The sequence below is a fragment of the Labeo rohita genome, chromosome 17 (genome assembly GCF_022985175.1).
Source record: "Labeo rohita strain BAU-BD-2019 chromosome 17, IGBB_LRoh.1.0, whole genome shotgun sequence".
Taxonomy (NCBI): Eukaryota; Metazoa; Chordata; class Actinopteri; order Cypriniformes; family Cyprinidae; genus Labeo; species Labeo rohita.
Window position 1 is genome coordinate 15,918,007 of NC_066885.1, and position 21,186 is coordinate 15,939,192.

The 21,186-nt window shown below is 34.2% G+C and overlaps 1 protein-coding gene across 8 annotated transcripts in view; it reads left to right on the forward strand.

Moving 5' to 3' along the window:
• The window catches only part of dlgap2a (discs, large (Drosophila) homolog-associated protein 2a), a 166,235-nt gene that overhangs the window by 72,144 nt on the left and 72,905 nt on the right, over positions 1 to 21,186 (forward strand). For 6 of the 8 annotated variants that reach the window (XM_051132807.1, XM_051132800.1, XM_051132799.1 and 3 more), the window contains one exon: positions 8,695 to 8,727. The exons of the other annotated variants lie outside the window; for them this stretch is intronic. In XM_051132807.1, coding sequence (XP_050988764.1) covers positions 8,695 to 8,727 — 33 coding nt within the window. The remainder of the gene's footprint in view (positions 1 to 8,694; positions 8,728 to 21,186) is intronic. 8 annotated transcript variants of the gene reach the window in all.

Consider the following 21,186-nt stretch of genomic DNA (forward strand, 5'->3'; position numbering starts at 1 on the left):
TTCAGGATTCTTTGATGAATAGAAAGACCCAAAGATCAGCATTTGTCTGAAATAAAAAAAAAACCTTTGTAACATTATACACTAAACCATTCAAAAGGTTGTCAGTATTTTTTTTTTCAGAAAGAAATTATAGAAATTAATACTTTTATTCAGAAAGTATGCTTTAAATTGATCAAAAGTGATGATAAAGACTTTTATAATTTTACAAAAGATTTCTGTTTCAAATATATGCTGTTCTTTAGATTTTCTATTCATCAAAGAATCCTGAAAAAAATGAACTCAACTGTTTTAAATATTGGTAATAATAAAATAATAAACATGTTTCTTGAACAGCAAATCAGCATATTAGAATGATTTCTGAAGGATCACGTGACACTGAAGACTGGAGTAATGATGCTGAAAATTGAGCTTTGATCACTTACATTTAAAAAAAAATTATATATATATATATTCTCATGAGACATGAAATCATATAGTTTTTTTTTTTTTTTTAATTTTGTGGTGAACTACCCATTTAAAATGTACAAAAATTATGGAGTAATTTAGTAAAGATGTTTTCAATACAAATATTTAAAAAACCAAGAAAAAAATCTGAGAATTTATTATAATGGATTTAAATATATATTTGAAATCATTAAAGTAATTTACTCATTGACTAATTGATTCTCCTTCAGGTCCTTACTATAGCATCACTGATCCTCTGACAGATATAAGGGACAGTTTATCATAAGCCAGTTCAAAAACTGCCAATAACCTCGAAACAAGAAATGCCCTTTCCAGATGTTCATACAGCGTTATGAACTATGCCACTTTGTCATTGCCATCAGCACTGAGTGTTCACAGTTCAGAGGAAAGCACTGCAATGACCCTTCATGTCAACCCCAACACTCCTCCTCCTCATCTGTCATCTCTCTCTTCCTGTCTTTGAGCTCTGCACAGACCTAGTCCTGCACTTGACGCCTCAGTGAACCTATTCATGAAAACAGAGGGAGAGAGGGAGCAAGGAAGTAAAGAAGAAAGGGCGAAATAGAGATAGTGAGAGAAAAATGAGAGAAAGGGAAGGCCACAGGAAGAGAGGAGGAGTGCAGCCAGAGAACATCATTAAGGCTCGTGGAAAGGAGAGGCCGCAGAACAAACGCTTCATGAAAGATTCTCTTATAATACATGAGGGTGTTCGTCCGTGAAGAATTTCATCAGTCCTCCAACCTCCCAGCATTCCTCACGACTACAGCTGCACTTCATCCATTTACTCACCACACAACGCACGGTCAATCAATAAATATATGAGATTACAATTACAGCTGATACAGTTGATCAAAGTGTTGATTAAAGCTTTTGATTTTGGTCTACTCCTGTTGCATTAAAGATTATATATATTATTATACATATATATAATTGGTACTATCTCAGTACCTTTTTGTAAGTGCTATTTCTAATATTTTGCTTTTCAGGCTTTGATGAGATTTAATGGAGCAGAGGTTCCATTACAGAATAGCTTCTAAAGTAAATGTAGAGGTTCTTTAGTGTCATCTAAACCACATTTACTTCAGTAGCTGGATACCCTTCAACTGAGATTAAATGGAGATTGGGGTAAATACTGGAAGCTTTTAAACTAATTCAAATCCTGAAACATACCCAAATGCATATACCCTATGGCAGATAACAACATTTGATGACTGTTTACCTTCAGAGTACGCTAAAAAGGTCATATGCAGAGCAACTTGCTCCGTGTTCAGGTCTCTGTGTGCTCTTTCGTGTGTTATGTGTTTTTTCCAAGTTTATTTTAAGATGCTGGATGTTAGGTAATTTATGACAAGTCTGTTCTGTGCCTCTGAGAGCGTGGAAAAAAATATAAAAGAACAAAATAATCAACAGTCTAACACCCTTCCCTCACACTTTCAAAATACACACACGCTAACACTTCTCTATTTTAGAACTTCTTTAGTAGTTCTGTCTTCTGTGAGAAAATGAGTTTGTTCTGTACTTTTCGCACTATGTTTTAAAGCAAAAATATAATAGAAAAAAGAACAGTCCAGTCAAGGACTCTGCTCTAATGTAAGAGATGTGGCTCTTGCTCGCCCACCTTTCTTAGCGCTCTGATTGGGTGAGACTGTATTAAGAGGGAATAAACAGATAGAGTTCGTCATAGGCAAAGAACAGAACTGCTCCCCAAGGGCTTTCATATAAACATAATGCTGGATATTTGGGTGTTTTGTCAAATTTGGGAACGTTTCACCTTATGGGCTTTCTAAATAAATTATTATGTACAGCACATTGGCCGACAGTCAGTTGTTTTAATATTGGTTTCTAAATAATTATAAAATACAATGAATGTATGATTTTGATATCCATCTTTTCACACTGAAGACAACTGAGGGACTCATATGCAACTAATACGGAAGGTTCAAATGCTTACTGATGCTCCAGAAGGAAAAAACGATGCATTAAGTGCCAGGATGTAAACTTTTGAACAGAATGAAGATGTGTACATTTTTCTTATTTTGGCTAAATATCAGATTTTTTTTTCATTTAGCACTGCCTTTCAGAAGCTACAGAAGATATGAACATGTTTCCCAGAAGACAAAATAAGTTAAATTTACCCTGACTTAATGCATTGTGTTTTCTTCTGGAGCATCAGTGAGCATTTGAACCTTCTGTAATAGTTGCATATGAGTCCCTCAGTTGTCCTCAGTGTGAAAAGATGGATCTCAAGATCATACAGTCATTGTTGGAAAGGGTTCAAATACACAAAAATGCTGAAAAACCAAAGAATTTGTAGGACCTGAAGGATTTTTCTGAAGAACAGTTTAACTGTTTAGGACAAACATGAATAATTATCAATAAACAAAAAAAAAAAAAAAATAAAATAAACACAGCTGTGGATAATTCAGGTAACAACAGTATTAAGAATGAAGCGTATGTAAACTCTTGAACAGGGTAATTCTTATAAATTCTCTTGTGGACTATATGCAAACATCTTTTTATGTGAAATATCTTATTCAGGTCAGTACTAAATAAAAAATATCATGCATTTTGTATTATTCCTCAACATTTTGCTGTTTCTGCAAGGTGTATGTAAACTTTTGACCTCAACTGTATGCTGAAATTGAAACATCTCATTATGTATTGAGTTTAACAGCATTTTGTGATGGTAATGAAATGTTTAAGAATGAAATAGCTGATTCCTTTGTCTTGTTAATGCGTTTTTATAGCTAGCATTTCCCATAAATATCTTAAAAAATACAACACAAAATTACATAATATTTGTGCTCTAAATTACAACTTGCACTAAACAGATTCAACTGATTTTTACTTTGATTTTTCTTAACATGTCTAATTTATTTGTTACAGTGTAATGATACATTTAAGTACTAAGTATTAATTATATTAATATATTAATATAATATATTAATTAATTATATTAATTAACTACATGTTATTACTATATGGTTAGGGTTAGGATTAAGGTTTGGCTTAAGGTTACTTGCATATAATTATGCATAATTAGTTGTTATTATAATAATAAGTACATGTAGCAAAGACACCTTAAAATAAAGTGTTACCAAATCCATCTCTGAAACAGTTTGTGATGTCAAACAATCTGTTTACAGCATTTTCAGCCGTAAAAAATCTGTAATAAAGTGTCATTTGAATGCACAAAAAATCCCAGAGTTTTAGATCATTATTTCTTTTCTTATTAGTAGATTCATAATGTTCAGCTGTTAATCTGCTAAGAGCAGCTTAGTAACAATAAAAGAGACTAAGCTAGCTTTGCTTGGGAAAAAAAGATAAGCTCTGTTAAAATAAAAAAATGTTAAAGGGCTAAAAACAGATGCTCAGATTTTCCAGCTTCACCCTCTTGAAGAAACTGGTAAAGTCCTCAGTCTGCTGCTCTAGTGGTGTAATTATATGACAGAATGTCCCTTGTTATGTCAATTAGCATACAGCTTTATCAAAACTGTTCTTTCGATCTTTCTAAAGATAGTCCTGTACTGAGCCGGGCCTTATTGAACACATGGCTCTTCTGAAATCGACCTGTATTGTCAAGTGTCTTGAATGATTCAGTCTTGCAGACTAGCAGGTAATGGCACCTCTGGGATCCTAAACATTGGGGCTTCATGCTGATCTAAAGCATTTTGCCTCAGAGGAAATACTCAGAGATAAATATGAGATGGTTGAGCTTCTGGATCTGCAGCTATAGCAGAAATGCAGGTGTACTTCAAAATTAAAACTTCACAGTAAGTGATAATGCACAGTCAGCTGATCATAACCACAAAATAACTCTAGACAGGGCTGAATGGTTTGAGATAAAAATGAATTCATCATGTGAGTGTGGCGTGTAATGAAAGACATTAAAGGAGGACATATCAATGGTGCGATTTCTTTCCCAGCTGTTTACCTTCACAGACATAACTGACTGTTTTTGTAAATCATTTGAGTTTTTAACATAAACTTGTGTTTAGTTGACAGTTTAAGTGCAATAAGACATGAAAGAGAACTTAATTTAGTACTCACGTGCCGCGTGACAGACGCTTTCTGCCCGTGTGCTTCGGATGTGTGTGCTCAGAAAACCATATTTCAAAAGTTTGTACCAATATGGCTGTAAATGCATGAATTTAGCATGATAGACACGATTATCAAAACCAAACAGATGTTTTTTAGCAGAGTATCTGAGGTACAAGCTGTAAAGGCACAGTCCTATTCTGGAAAAGGGGGCGGGAGCAGCAGCTCATTTGCATTTAAAGAGACATGCACGAAAGCAATGTGTTTCCGCTTTTACTTAAAATGGGCATTTTCAAAATGATATAATGAATTATCTGTGGGGTATTTTGAGCTGAAATGTTACAGACACATTCTGGGGACACCTGAGGCTTATATTGCATCGTATGAATTACATCTTGTATTATTGTATAAAGAGGCATAACAGGTCTCCTTTAAACTAGCATAGGTTACATTGTTACACCAGTAGGTGGCGACAAGTGACAACTAATAGGCCTAGTATTACAACTAATAGGCCTAGTGTTTTCAAAAAGATGTTTTCGTTGCTTAAAAACACTGTCTCAGTGTGGATGGAAGGCCAAAACGTTTATAAACAAAAACATATTAGTGTGGTCATGGCCTCATTCAGGAAACAAGAATGAGTCATTGAATTCGATTAAATGATTTATTAAAACAATGATTCATTCGGGAACAGTGACGGGTTTATGAACATGTGAATGAATCATTGAATTGTTCACCTACAATAGATTTGTTCAAAAATACTAATTCTCTTAACTTAGTCAACAAAAACCACTAATGCCTGTAGTTCACACCTGTTAAAGAGCACATCGGATGCCCATTTTCCACAAGTTAATATAATTTTTTAGGGTCCTAACGAAATGTCTGCAACATACTTTGGTTATACAATTTCCTCCTGGTTGTGTACAACACCCCCCTTTTTACCTTGTCAAAACAGCTCTGTTCACAGCAACCTGTTTCAGTGCATGTTTCTTTAAATGATAATGAGCTACTGCTGACCCCACCCCTCTCTTCTGCTTTTGTGTATTCAGTGGCGTATAGCTATCAAAAACAAAACTGATTCGCTGCGTCCTCAGTGGCTCTGATGTCGGGAGAAAATTAAGACTCTTATGTTCACTGTTACATCAAACTACAACACTTTTTTAGTCAAAAGAGTGAAGAAAATGGTGGACAGAGTACAACTGGCTGAGGGTGGAAGTAATGCAGAACAGTCCATCAGCGGTCGTGGGCGGGGCTTGAGCAATATGACATCATACTATTCAGAAAATCAAAACAGCTTGATAATTGAGAATTGTTCGTTTTTTTAGGATTAAATAAAAGGAGTGAATGGATTTGTATCATTGTAGGATGGATGTGTCCACACACTGCTAAGACACATTTATATACAAACACCACGTAAAAGTGAATTTTGCATCCGATGTCTCCTTTAAATTAGGTGTGGCTTTGTTTGGAGCTTTTTTTTTAGCAGAGCACAACCTAACAAAGTAACTGACAATATTTTGTACAAAAAGTAAGATTCTCAATTGTTTAATATTAAAACTTGCTGTTTGGTCTGAATGTTAGCACGGCTGCCGTATATTCCTTAGGCTTGGTATGTTGTTATCTTTTTTACTCTTGGGGACTGAGAAAGCTCTTACAAGCAGAGCGCTTATGATAGACTGAGTGCTAACAGTCTTCATAAAGTCTGATACTATCTGAAAGTACAGAAGTGCTTTGTCAGCTCCTGCAGGAGCAGTTAGCCAAGCACAAGAGGGATTATTTTGGAGTGCAGAAACTGAAATCAATAGTAATCTAAATAGAGTAACACGCGTATGTGCGTTTCTGTGTGTTTACACAGGCCAGGGAGCTTGTCGATATATTGTATCTGCGCTGATCATCTTTGAACTGACCTCCATTAACTATAGGCTGACTTGTTTATCTCAGTACATGATTCTGCTCGTGTTAATCAATTTGTTTCTCATGACCTCATCAAACGGGAACCGATGTTCACAAAAATAGTATGTAGAATCGTCCTATAACGATTATAATCGGGTATTAACACCCCGTCTCCTCACAGAGCCGAAGAAAAGCCTCTGTGTGCCTGTGAAAAAAAGACTAGAACAGAAAAGCTAATTATCACCACTGACACTCCCACTGTTAACACTACGCCAACTAAAGCAGAGAGTGTGAGCACACAAGGCTAATATGCAAATACTGGTGTTAATTATGGAATGCTTAGTTGTGGAATGAGTTGAAATGCTTTTTTTCACACGCAGGTTAAGCAGAGCCAGTTTACGCTTCTTATTTTGGAAAATCACAAGATGAAATTTGCTCGGTCGCATACAGCTGATACCAGAAGGTCCCAGTGAATGTTGCATTCAAAATTTATGTGCATATTGTTCTGCCTAGGTTTCTTTGAGGACTTTTTGACTTCTAAATCTCAAATGGGACACAAGTCTGATATTTAAATATGAACTTTTGGTGTCTTAGCCAGGGATGAGGTCTTGGACCATTTAGCGTTTGCTGTAAAAACCTTGATGAATATGGATATTGCTGTCCAGCTCAATTTTCTGTTCAGTTCTAGCTGCTGGTAAGTCCTAAGTGAACTTTGGAGGAGTAAATATGTTGTTTCACTGTCTGTGGTTTTGTTGGTTTACTTTGAGAGAGGGAGTTAAAGGTATCAGGAATTGAAAGCTCCAGTAAACATGTCAATAAAGGCCCAGAAAAGAATAGGATTTTCGCTGCATTTGCTGAAGTATTTCTGTTTGGAATGATACTACATGATGTTTGCAGTTTAGGCTTCGTATTTGGAGTCTGCCAGAAAGACAAGCCACTTGATGGGAAGATTGATCTGTTGAATGTGTTGCCTGTTCACATCCCTCAATATGATTATGAACAAATGTCAGTCGTTTCTTAATTAGCGGCATGGGAATATGACTTAAATAGACAGTGCTATATAATGAATGCTAATCAGATACTCAATGAATCATCCATTCAGCACAGCAGAACGACTGTTTAAATCACGGCTTTAGCGCCGCAAGGTTTTTTATATTAAAGCGGTTCTGTTTAATAGCCATTGAAATGAAAACTGAATTGATACATGACAAAATTTGTATAGTGTTCAAATTCATTTTCGGCGTAGTCTTGTGAAGAGCCCATGTTTTACAGATGAATAGAGTTGTTTTCTTGAACACAGTTTTATATTTTGAAGATACGACCGTAATGTTCTTTTGGATGCATTTATACTGGAGTGTATCTTTAGTTTGTGTGTTTGTTTGCATTTCGGCTGCAGATGTGCGAGTGAGCTTGTGTGTTTAAAGATGTTTAGAAAGTAGATTGGACTCAAAAGTATCTGTTTGTGATTTTAGCATATTGAGGCCACAGATGAAATAATTATGGAGTACAAAATGTTTTACAAAAATGCTTTGAAATTTGATAGAGAAATCCTGAGATGACTCAATGCAGGTGGGACTAACAAAACAGATGCTTGAGTGGAATTATGCTTATTTACTGTATGAATAATGGGGTGTTTATCATTTAAACTATAAGCATAAATCTCATTAAACACACTTTTTACTCTCTCAATGATTTTATTTTAATTTGTCCACTGAAATACAGTATGTGTGCTTAAACTATGCATGTTTATTTTCTTCACGCATCATGTCTCATATCTCAGGCAATCCACTAACACTACTTTTTTGATTAAGAGTGTTAATTTTGCTGTTTATATTATCATAGTTTTAATAACTGATTTTTTAATGATGCATTTAGAGATTGGAAAAGTTGTAAAAATGTTTCACGACATAACATGACCTTCATAAAGCAAAGAAAAAGTTGAGTGGCAATTATGGCTTTAATATACCTTTTGTATTTTATTAATTTATTGATTAATTTACATAAAAGTTTACCCTAGTTCATCCAAAAGTGAAAATTTGCTGAAAATGTTCTCATCCTCAGGTCATCCAAGTTATAGATAAGTTTGTTTCTTCTTTAGAACAGATTTGGATAAATTTAGCATTACATCACTTGCTCACCAATGGATCCTCTGTAGTGAATGGGTGCTGTCACAATGAGAGTCCAAACAACTGATAAAAACATCACATATAATCCAACATAATCCACAAGTCGCAATATGCTATGTATGCAAAGGTTTGCTCAAAGTTCTCTCTTTCTTGTTTTTTTTTTTTCATTCTGTAGAGTCACAGTGCACATTGTGTGGTGAGACCGAAGGTGAGTGTGTTCCTCATCTCCAGAACTGTGTGTGGTAGTTAACACTTAACCCAGACTGTGTTTGTGTGCTCTAATGGCACGGTGGGGAGTTCAGAAAGCACATGCACTCATCTGCTTTTAATGCTTAAATTCATCATGATCCCGAGCTGCTTGCGGTCATTGTGTTGTGATTCCTTGCTGCTTGCATCATCACAGCTGGCTATCTTTAGCAGAACCGAGGCTGCGTCTCTCTCTGCTTCACCCGCTGCTTGTTCTGCTCTGCTAACGTGACTGATTCACAAACACACTGAGCAGCAGTGCCGCTAATCTGCTGTCATTCTTTACATCCTTTTCTTTTTCCTTCTTTCCTGTTCAGACTTTATCTCAGTGCGCTGTTGTTTGATATTCTGTGCTTCCTTTTGGTCTGAGGTTGCTTATTCAGACTTTGTGGTTTGCATGTTGTTTAAATGTGAATCAGTGATGATTTTGGAGTTTTTGGCTTTGCAAAGAGTAAAATTACCTTTAAAACAACTAATTTATTCACCATGCACATATTTTTTGCTGCAAATCGTCACAAACAAATTTATCTGCTGAGGTTAGCAGAGCCCTATGATTTCTATGTGTCTTGAATACGTGTGAATGAATAGTGTGGTTTTGTTAAATGCACATGCAGTACTCAAGCGTGTGCAGTGCTCATGGCTTTTTCAGCATCTGCCGTCTGTCTATATGAGGACAGTAACACACAGTCATAATCATATGCACACACAGAAACTTAGCAAATAAAAGTTTGGTTTAACTTGACAAATTTGTACCAGAAATACATTACTATTGTACAGTGGAATGTACTTCTCAAATAATTTATAAATAAATTCTCAAATGAATGAATAAATAAATAAAATCATAAAAAATCAAACATCATAGTCAAAAGTTTTTGAACTGTAAGATTTTTAATGTTTTTTTTAAGTCTCTTCTGCTCTCTCAAGCCTGCATTTATTTAGAAATTCTTTATCATCACTTTTGATCTTTCATTTGATATTTTTTTAAACGCTTTTTATTTCAGATAAATGCTGATCTTTGGAAGTTTCTATTCATCAAAGATTCCTGAAAAAATGTACTAAACTGTTTTAAATGTTGATAATAATAATAATAATAATACATGTTTCCTGAACAGCAAATCAGCATATTAGAATCATTTCTGAAGGATCATGTGACACTAAAGACTGGAGTGATGATGCTGAAAATGTAACTTTGATCACAGAAATAAATTACATTTTAAAATATATTCAAATAGAATGTAGTTATTTTAAATAACAAAAATATTTCACAATATTACTGCTGTTGTTTTTTTTTTATCAAATAAATCACATTAAAAATGACAAATAAATGACAAATAAAACATTAAAAATCTTACTGTTTGAAAACTTTTGACTGGTAGTGTATATTTATGCTAAAACTTTTAACATTTTTAAATTAAAATTGTAATATATAGAACATATTATATTATATTATATGAAAATATATTTCATATTTTTCAGTTACAAATATACAAAAAATATTATAGTTTTATATATCACTAGCAAAATCATCGTAAATATATTGTGAATATTTGCAGCCTCAAGAAAGAGGAAAGGGAAGAGAAAAAGATGATAGTGAAGAAGAATTATTCTGAAAACATGAAAGGAACAAGATACAGGATGACAGTTTGCCAAGCTGGAGGCCACAACCTCTTTGAATCCAAACAGTCATCAAAACCTGCACTTTATCCAAGTGGCAGCAGAGACGTTTTGGAGGCTGGTGGCGGGCATACAGCCTGCGTGGGTCAGAGTTAAACAGCTGGAAGAAATCTATAACTGCAGAAACACAGAAAACACACATAGACATAATGCTGCATACAGTCTGATAGGATGGCAAAAAGAGCAATCTGACAATGAGAAAATGTGACTTTAAAAATGTAAATGTACTTTAAAATTACAGTAGTATAGCTTTGCTTTTTTGGTACCTGACACACACGGTCAGCAATAGCAGTATAAACATTTAGTGTTACATGGTCTGCTATATTTTAGTTTTTATGCATTTACGAAATTTGATAACTGTTTTAATCTGTAAATTATGTATAATCCAGGTGATTTCTTTTTTTTACATGCACTATACCGCTAAAGCGGTTGGTTCGATTCTTTGTATGTGTTTAGAAAAAGTCTTTTAGGATTACAAGGCTGCATTTGCTTGATCAAAAATGCCACAAAACAATAATGTTGTGAAATATTATTAAAATGTGTAATTACTGTTAGTCACATGATGTGTTGATTAATTAATCTGATTAACTGCAAAATAACCGAAAAATCAAATAAAAAGCAAAATAAATCTGACTGTGAAAACAGCCACAAAAGATTATTTAAAGCCATTTTTGTGTTAAATGAGAAAGTAGCAAGTAGACATTAAAACTGTAGCTTTAGAAAAAAATATTTTATTTGAATCAGCATAAAATTTACATAAACATTAAGGCTGCAATGGCCTAAAGTGAGCTATGGAACATAAAATAATTATTCCTATTATTATTATATTTTCTTAATGAAGTTATACTGTATATAAGAAACTAAATCTGCCAGCAGGTGGCGGTAAATGTCTTAATGAGTCATTCACGATCGTTCAAAAGGCAGATTCATTCAGAAACGAAACATTTTTTTTTTTATTATTAATTTCAAAAACAAAAATACAGAGGTACTTAACATCAAACAAAAAATAAACAAAAGTGGGGGATACATATAACAAGTATGCATCATGGAGGATAAAACATTAAATTTTACAAATAACATTTTTTAATATTAGAGACGTTTTTATACATTTCTTGTTTCTAGTAACTGAAATCAATGAGTCATAAAATATATTAAGGTCTTTACAAAAAAAATTAAAAGAGGGAGTAATAGACATTATTTTTGTTTTATGTATATGAAACTTCCCAAGAAGTATTAACACCTTTAAAGTGTTATCTGCTACCTCTGATCCAGTATTGCAATTCAAAAAAAGATCATAGATTCATCTATTTTAATTAATTTATAAAATATATCAAAAACCAACCTAGATACCTGCTTCCAAAAATCTTCAGAGTATTTACAGTTATGAAATAAGTGTGTAAGAGTTTCATTTTCTAAATTACAAAATGAACATTTAGGTGAGACATCTTTTCTAAACTTGTTAATAGAGGTGTTACAAGGATAGTACCTGTGCAATATCTTAAAATGTATTTCCTTTACCTTATTTGGGAGTAAAAATTTATTAGATGCCGACCATATTTTTTCAGTAGAAGGTATGAGGAAGAATTGTTTCCATGAGTGCTTTTGGGTACAGAAACTAAACATTGCTCTGTTGCCCAGAGATGCACAGTTCTGCTATGGCTTCAAATGTAATGTGTTCTCTGCAAAATTGAGCAAAAACACATAATATAATGTTTAAAATATAACACTATATCAACTTCTTATTTACTGAAATGTTGTATAAAATTACATTTAAGCTCATGATAGATCAGGACAAAATTAGCACATACAGGGGCATTTTTTTGCAATAATATCTTGAATTTGTAGGGCATAACTGAATTTATGGAGTTGTTGCCCTGCATCATATTTTTCAACAGTCAACTGTATGAAATATAAGATGACGTACAGGTCTGGGGGCGGGGCCATGCGTTAACTGCGTTAATTTTAATCGCGTTATTTTTCATAAATAATTAATTAAGTTGACGCGTTAAACTGACAGCCCATTTAATTTAGTCCTGTCTGTCCAGTCTGTAATGTCACATGATCCTTTAGAAATCATTCTAATATGCTGATATATGCTCAAGAAATGTTTGTGGAAAATGTGATTCTGTTCTAAACAAAATATTGTCAGATAAAACCAGAGACTTTTTGTTTTCTATTCTAAAAAATGAATTGAATATGCTAACGTGTTAACTTGACATTTCATTATCGAGTCAGACTGATGTTATTATGATATCGACAGCCCTGATTGTTCATTTCATCACTGGCTCAGGCTGTTTATTTATTTTTTTCTAAGGTATTGATTTTGCTTCAATAGCAAAGAAGGTATTGTATTGAAGCCAAAGTTTTTCTATTGATCCAACCCTAATGTGGGTCAAACTGTAGCTTCATTTTCTCTTTGCCATTTGTTTATCCTGTTATGCAGCAAAGATACTGTAAACCACCTCAGTCTCATTATGTAGTCAAAACATTTTCATAAGAGCACTGACTTTTTCATATTTATTTAGTCATGTCAATCGAAATGAAACACAGCCTCTGACTTCACACTCCGCAGTCCAATTAGAAAGACAGACTCCATGTCATCCCTCATTCCTGACCACTTTCTTGTATACAACCTTCTTGAATTTGACCTATTTGACCTATTTGCACTACAGTCACATTAGAAGCGCAGTACTGTTAAATGTACACGATTAAATCATGCTTTCATTAAGTATTGCTTCCTGATGAACTACGGAGAGCAATCAGAAAGGAAATTAAACCTGCTACAAGAGAATTAAATATTTAAATGAACACGTTACTGGTCCACACAGAAGTTATTTAATGTTCTCTGATGGAAATCGTTTTCCTTTGTTACATGACAGTGATCAAACACAGTATGAGAGAGAAGCATCAGCTAATGTCTGTATGGAAAATGTTTATTCACTTCAGTGAGCATCATGTTTGAAATCGATTCACAAGAGTCCAACTAGATTTCACAGACGCTTCTGCTTGAGTGATTTTAGAATATTGAGAGGCAAGTAGAATCATTTACTCAGAAAGAGGGCTTGTGTGCTGCTGTGGGTATGTGTGTGTGTGTGTGTGAGAGAGAGAGAACTCAATTAAAGCCATAGAGTCTTATTTTTCATCTTTTTAATTTATGAGCTCTTTAAGTGTCTCCTCACTTCGCTTTTTTGTTGTGCTGGCAGAATTCTTGCCCGCTGTGTTGCCAAGGGAGACGAGTGTCTACACTGTAAACAAGCTTTTTATCCTGACCCTGATCCAGAGCTGGTTCACACTCTCTGTGCGTGTGAACCACAGGGCCATTTATTGAATTTATTGGCAGGAAAACAAGTTGGCACTCAAGGCTTGACACTAACTTCTTCCTGATATGAATTTTTCTGTCTTGCATATATAGCAAAAAAAACCTGCGTATATAGAAAACACATATATTTATGCTGTCAAACTAATATTAACTGTTAAGTGTGATCAAATATTTTTATGCAATAGTTGATTCTGGTCTTCTAATTTGTTTGGCTAAACATTCACCAGTTGTTTGTGTATTTGTGTTATAACTAGGATTTTTTCAGACTCTTTGTACAGGTTACACCAGTAGACAGTGATAAGTGACTATTCATGATTCATTGATTTAACTGATTTTTCAGTAATGAAAAAAGTCTTTATGAGTGAGTCATTGAATAAGTCATTGATCATTCAAATACACATTGGCAATGTTCATTCAGGAATGAAACGTGACAGTTTTCATGAGTGAGTGATTTGTTTAAAATGAATGATTCATTCAGTAATGTTATAAAGCTGACGCTTGTTGCTTAAAGAGTTGGTGGGTCAAAATAGGCAATATCTAAAATGATAAAATATTAACTTTTTATTTACGGAACTGTTGTTTAATAGCAACATCCCTGCAGTTGAATCAAATTCCGTTTAACCCTTTAACTGTCACTCCCTATCTTGAACAAATTCATGAATGAAAACATTTTGTAATGTGATTTTGATGTACAATTTCTATGGTAATGCAATGTCTGATTTTAAAATGGTTTTCAAAGGATGAATTTTGAGATTTTAAGTTTTCAGTTGATATATAGTTTCTTAAGATTTCTGTTGCATGATATGTAAAAAGGCAACGGCAACGAAGAAAGTCTTTTTGTGACAAAGGTCAGAACTCCTGTTATGATGTAGATTTTTGAGGTGCACTCTTGTCATAAATTAATCTTTTACTTTTCCTACATAGTTTGTAACACAAAAGGGTGGTAAAATATCTATTTAGAAGTCTTAGACCTTCCCAGCGATATGTAGTTTTTCATGATTAGATTAGGATTTATTTGTAATATGGTGAAGTAAACTTAGGTGTCCCACAAAGGGGACAGTGACAGTTAAAGGGTTAAAAAGGCAAGATGCAGGGCATTGTGTGTGATTGTTAAAGAAGCACAAGGTCTAGAGACACTTTTTTTAAAGGGATAGTTTTCGTTCCTCTTCGGAATACAAATTGACATATTTTTGATGAAATCCGTGGGTTTTCTGACCCTGTATAGACACCAACGGAACTGACGCGTTTAAGGCCCAGAAGGGTAGTACAACAAATAAAAAAAAAGTTTAACAAACTTGTGAGTATAGCGAACACATATATTTATGCTGTCAAACTACTATTAGCTGTTAAACGTGATCAAATATTTTTGTACAACAGCTAATTCTGGTCTTCTAATTTGATTGAGCTTGTTTTTGTGAGATTCGTTGGGTTTTTTTCTCTTTTTTTGTTGGGACTCTTTTTGCAGGTTACACCAGTAGGTGGTGACAAGTGGCTGTCTTTGTGATTTATTGATTTAACCGATTCGTTATGTAACTAAACAGGCCTTTATGAGCGAGTCATTAAATCTGTCATTGAACGTTCAAAAGCACATTGGATATATTCATTCAGAAAGGAAACGTGAAAGTTTTCATGAGTACGTCATTGAATCATTGACTCAACAGATTTGTTCAAAATAACTGATTAATGTCAGCGCCAGTAGCCTTGTGGGCAGTGCGCTGATATATAGCGCCATTGTGCTCTGGGCGTTATGAGTTTGAGTCCCACCTTGTGGACCTTTTCCAATCCTGCCCTGTTCTCTCTCCTACTTCACTTCCTGTCACTGCTCTACTGTCCTGTCATTTAAAGCTGAAAAAGCCAAAAAAAAATAAAAAATACTGATTAATTCAGGAACATTATAAAGCTGATGCATGTTGCTCAAAGACATGCTGAGTTGGTGGGGAAAAATAGGCAATATTTTTCTAAAATATTAAAATATTCACTTTTTATTTATTGAACTGTTTTATTTATCGAACAACATATCTGCAGTCGAATCAAGCACAGTGGATTGTAAAGAAGAGCAAAGTCTAAAGACACAATTTCTTTTTAAAGGGATAGTTCACCCAAAAGTGAAAATTCTGTCATTAATTACTCACTCTGAAGTCGTTCCAAACATGTAAGACCTTTGTTTATCTGCAGAACACAAATTAAGAAATTTTTGATGAAATCTGAGAGCTTTCTGACCCTGGGTAGACAGCAACACAGCTGAAAGGTTGCACAGAATGTCTTTCAGGCCTTTCAAGGAAAGGTAGTAAGGACATTGTTCAAATAGTCCATGTGACATCAGAAGAAAAGAACTTGTTAAATAAAGTTGCTATTTTTATTTTCTTTGCACACAAAAAGTATTCTTGTAGCCTCATAACATTACGATTGAACCACTCATGTCACATGGACTTTTAACGATGTCCTTACTATACCTGTCTCGGCCTTGAACATAGTAAAAACTCAAAATAAGTTTGAGTTTGCCTAATATATGTGTGTGTACTGTGTGTAATTATTATGTATATATAAATATAAACACATTCATGTGTATATAAATATATAAAAATATTTACAAGTATATCCATTTTTTATTATTTTTATATAATTTATAAAAATATATTATTTTTATAAATTATAAATACATTAATTTGTGTGTATTTATATATACATAATAATTACACACAGTACACACATAAATTAGGCCAACTCAAACCTTTATTTTGTATGCAATTTATCGCGATTAATCCTTTGACAGCTCTACGAACGAGGGGTTTCAACAAAAATATTTTAATTTGTGATCTAAAGATAAATAAAGATCTTACGAGTTAATGATGTGAGGGTGAATAATTAATGACAGAATTTAAATTTGTGAGGGAACTATCCCTTGAACCTTTAACTTTAGCAGTGCGGTTTTAGAATGCTGTGTCATACAATGATGCTGCAAAAGACACAATTGCAGTGGTCAAACACATCCATCTAGTGAAAAAGCAGTGTAGTGGAATGTAAAAACACATTCTATGCAAACAACCCCTTACTTGTTTGATGTTAAAAATTAAGATTCATGTAATTAAACCACATAGGCTGTCAAATGTCCAGTTTCCTCAGTGGACAGTAATGGACATTAGAATCTTGTCATAACGTGGTGAATCCCCCGTGATGAGGATCAAATCTGGCATTCTCGTTAGCCACCATGCAGTCAGTAATAGGGAGGCGGAGAGTGGTCTGGTGTCTGTCCTGTCCTCACTCCGTCCTCGCATGATATCTGAGCAGGTCCCGTCAGTCTGCTCCTGCCCCACAGCTATCTGTAATGGCATTACACGCTAATGCACAGTCCCTCTGTGGGGAGATACATCAACTCACACGGAATTGGGCAGCATAGATTTTTAATTTCAAAAATCCATTTACATTGATTAGACGGAAGATGGACAGGATGTCTGCCAAAGACCGACTAGGGACTAAAATCAAGATCTGGAATACGTCTGACCATAAACCCTTACGTTTGTAGGCTGAGCTTTGTCTTATGGAGCCATTTTACAGCTTTTACAGCAATCCTTGACTTTTACTAATCTATTTAAGAAGTTTATATTCTGTACCAGCTTTTAACTGCAGAGTGCTTTGTCTGTAGTCTCTGGGAGATCTCTTAATCTCTGCATTCCTGTTGAGCTTTCTTACTGATGCATGTAGAATCAAGCAGACAATGAGCAAAAATATGAATAATGAAGGTAAAAGATTTGTTAGAATAATTAAAGTACGTACTGAAAATCAGAAGTTTATGAAACATAACATGGTTTATAACAAGCGCCTGAAAATACTGTTTCTGTCATCAAAATGATATGTGACGGGAAAGTGTTTGCTTATGTGTTTTTCTGTTTTGAAAGGATTTGCAAACAAATTTGTGTAGATGCATGAATGTCACAGTTTGAGTGGGTAAGGTCAGAGAGAGACAGAGTTACGGGTTTGAATATCAATTTTAATATTGTGCAATGCGCAAGCACAAAGTATATCATATTGTAATGTTCTAGGTTCACCTTGTGTTCAACTTACATTCATTTCCTGCAGTTTAGAGTCACTGTTTCCATGCATTGCGTAAGAGAATGAAAATGAAAAGATAGGAGTATCTCTAGAATATGGATGTGAATCCTGATCATTCACATTCACAGATCATTAAAGGAGCAGAGCGTATCTGGGTAGAAGCAAAGTCACCTCTGTAAAATGTCACTGAAAATCTCCCTTAGCTTTATGTAATTCAACTGCTCTGACCCCTGTTTTGACCACATTTTTTACTCCTTTATTCACTACACTTTATTCAAATTTATTTGAATTGACAATACATTTGCATTTATGTTCCTAATAAGACTGGCTTGCTAAATGTTTAGCTTTGATCCATACCATTGCTTACATGATTCACATTACACATCTACACTGCAGAACTAAACTAAATAGCAGCACAATGTTATCAGATGCTGAAATTTGCATAATATTATCAGGCTACATTATTGAACATTTGTGGTGCTTATTATGTACCAAACCAATGTTTAAACCTTCAAATGCCAAAAGGTATATATATTGCCCAAATATTATTAAAATTCAAGCAGATAAAATTAATCTAAAATATGTTTATTTTATATTATTAAATATATTTGGATTAGCAATATGTTATTTGGGCATTTTGAAATATTTATTTAATGAAGTGCAGATATTATGTCACTTGCAATAAGGTCATTCCGTGTCAAATCAACCAAATTTCAGAAACTTCCCTAGCTCAAATTTTGGATTTTGGCAATATTTTGTCTAAAAAAGAGAAAAATGTATAGCAATAAAAGCCAAAATGTTAAATGCAATGGATGTAATCAGGCTGCTTCAATTCTAGCTTCAACTTTATTCTTCAAATATTGTTCTTTAAATAAAAGTAGTATCAGCTGTATACAAAATGACCAACATTTGGTAATTGGGTAATACTCAACAATCTGAATATGGAGCTGCATTTGGGCTCCCCATATCTCCGGGACTTAATGATTATAGGGCCTTGAAAATGAAGATTCCAAAATAAAAGTTTATTAAGAACTAGAATCTAAAATCATATTCAAATATCTTTAATACTTCTTAAGTTACAGGCACGCAAACTTTGGAAAAAGAATATTTATGGCACTCAGACAGGTATGAAATCAGTTGTTTTGACAGAAAGAAATTAGATACATTTCTATCTTCAACATTATTTGTTTTTCAAACATTCCTCTTCACAAAGAAGTATCTGTATGCCAAGTGACCCACATTTGGTTTTTGACCACTGAAAAAAATGTACAATTTCACTCCTGGAGCCATATTGAAATTCCAATATCTCTGGAGCTAAATCATATAAAGCCCTAAAAATGAAGATGCTAAATGGAAAGTTTGTTAAAACCCAACATAGAGCTGCATTGAGATCCCCATATCTCTGCGACTGAATGATACAGGGCCTTGAAAATGAAGATTCCAAAAGAAAAGTTAATTAAGAATTACAATCTAAAATGATATTGATACTAATGAACTTTCCTAATAGGAAAGTTTGTTAAGACCCAACATGTAAAAGGGCATTAAGATACCTTTAAAACTTCTTAAGTTACAGATATGCAGACTTTGGAGGAAAACTTGAAAAGTGTTTTTTCCCCATTTTTGAATGGTCACCATTGACATGTAATGCAACAAAGATGGCTAAAGTCAACAGATTTTACTAATAGAATTACCAATCTCTGGAAAATATAACATAATGAAACTGCGATCTTTCTGAAGTAATTTTTACACCCCTGTAATTTGGCTTTGAATCTCAGGTGAAAACTGTCATTTTGACCCCCTTTTACAAAATAGTGAATTACTCAGTAAATATACATCCATGACATTTAATATTTTGGCTTTCTTCTCCATTTCTTTCACCAGAAAAATGTTAGCAAAATCAAAAACAAAACCCCTGGTTGAGTTGACACAGAATGACCCAGTAGTCTCTAGTCACATCTGACCACCCACGGCCTGTTCACTGACCTTACACACAAAACGGTATTTGTCTGCAATATCAAGATACAATTTGATTACCTGGCTTTACATAATTTTCAAGCATCAGGGCATATTTATATTAAACAAGACTTTGTTGCCACAAGCAAGAGCTAAGCTTGGTCTCAAAAGCAAGAACAATAGACAACTTGCTGAAATCCTGTGATAAGTTGAAGTAAAAAATGAGTAAGTACATGCTTCTGCTAGTTGTACTCATGGTGGCAAAGTTCCTACAGCAGTCTAGGATGCCAGTGGCATGTGCATGTGACATCAACCGTACTTTTCTTTCACTCACTTCAAGCTATCTCTATTTCCTTGAGATCTGATTTTTTAGATTTTTGCCCACCGGTACTCCATTGCCATGGAAACTGATAATGGCTGAAGGCCACCCACATGTAGCTCATACGCCAAGGGATTGTCAGTTGTGTTATTAGGGATGCCCTCACGAAACCCTTTCACTCTGAGATCAGAGTCTGCGCTCTTAGCAAAGCATTGTATTAAATCACTGCAACTAGTGATTCTTGATATATCTGTAGCATATCAGTTATGCTAGAGATTTTGTTTTCGGTTAATATTGGAAATGAAATCCTCAGCCAATTAAAGGAGAAGTCCACTTCCAGAACAACAATTTACAGATAATGTACTCACCCCCTTGTCATCCAAGATGTTCATGTCTTTCTTTCTTCAGTCGTAAAGAAATTATGTTTTTTGAGGAAAACATTTCAGGATTTTTCTCCATATGATGGACTGATATGGTTCCCCGAGTTTGAACTTGAACAGTTTAAATGCAGGAAAAGTCACAGAATCAATGATGCAAACTTTAAATAAGAGGTAAATCTAAAATTCTGCTGTAAAGCAGCTGTGGCAAGACAATAGTGTCATTATTCAGCTCCAGTCAGTTCAGTGCTGGTTCAGTTCAGTTCAGTTTAATAACTGTGTAAAGTTCATTCATTATCAAACAAGTTCAATTCAGCTATAAGCAGCTCTGCTGAACAAAGTAGTGTTATTCAGCTTGTGTCAGTTCAGTGTTGATTCAAATTTGCTTCAGCTATTAAGCAGAAGACAATAGTGTCATTATTCGGTTCAATTCAGGTCAAGTTTTGTTCTCATTCGATAGTGTCAGTGCAGTCTAGTCTATAATATTGCTGAATATGAAGTGTCTTTGAAACTAACAAGACAAAGGCCACAGTGGCAAGGAACCTCTGTTCATTTTTAATTTATTTTTACAAAGTATTGTAGAAATTTAATATCAGCCATTTATTGGTCATCGTTTAAAACATGTTGGTTTTGGCCAGAATTTTAACATTAATACATCTTTAAAGGAAAAGTCCACTTCCAGAACAACAATTTACAAATATTTTACTCACCCCCTTGTCATCCAAGATG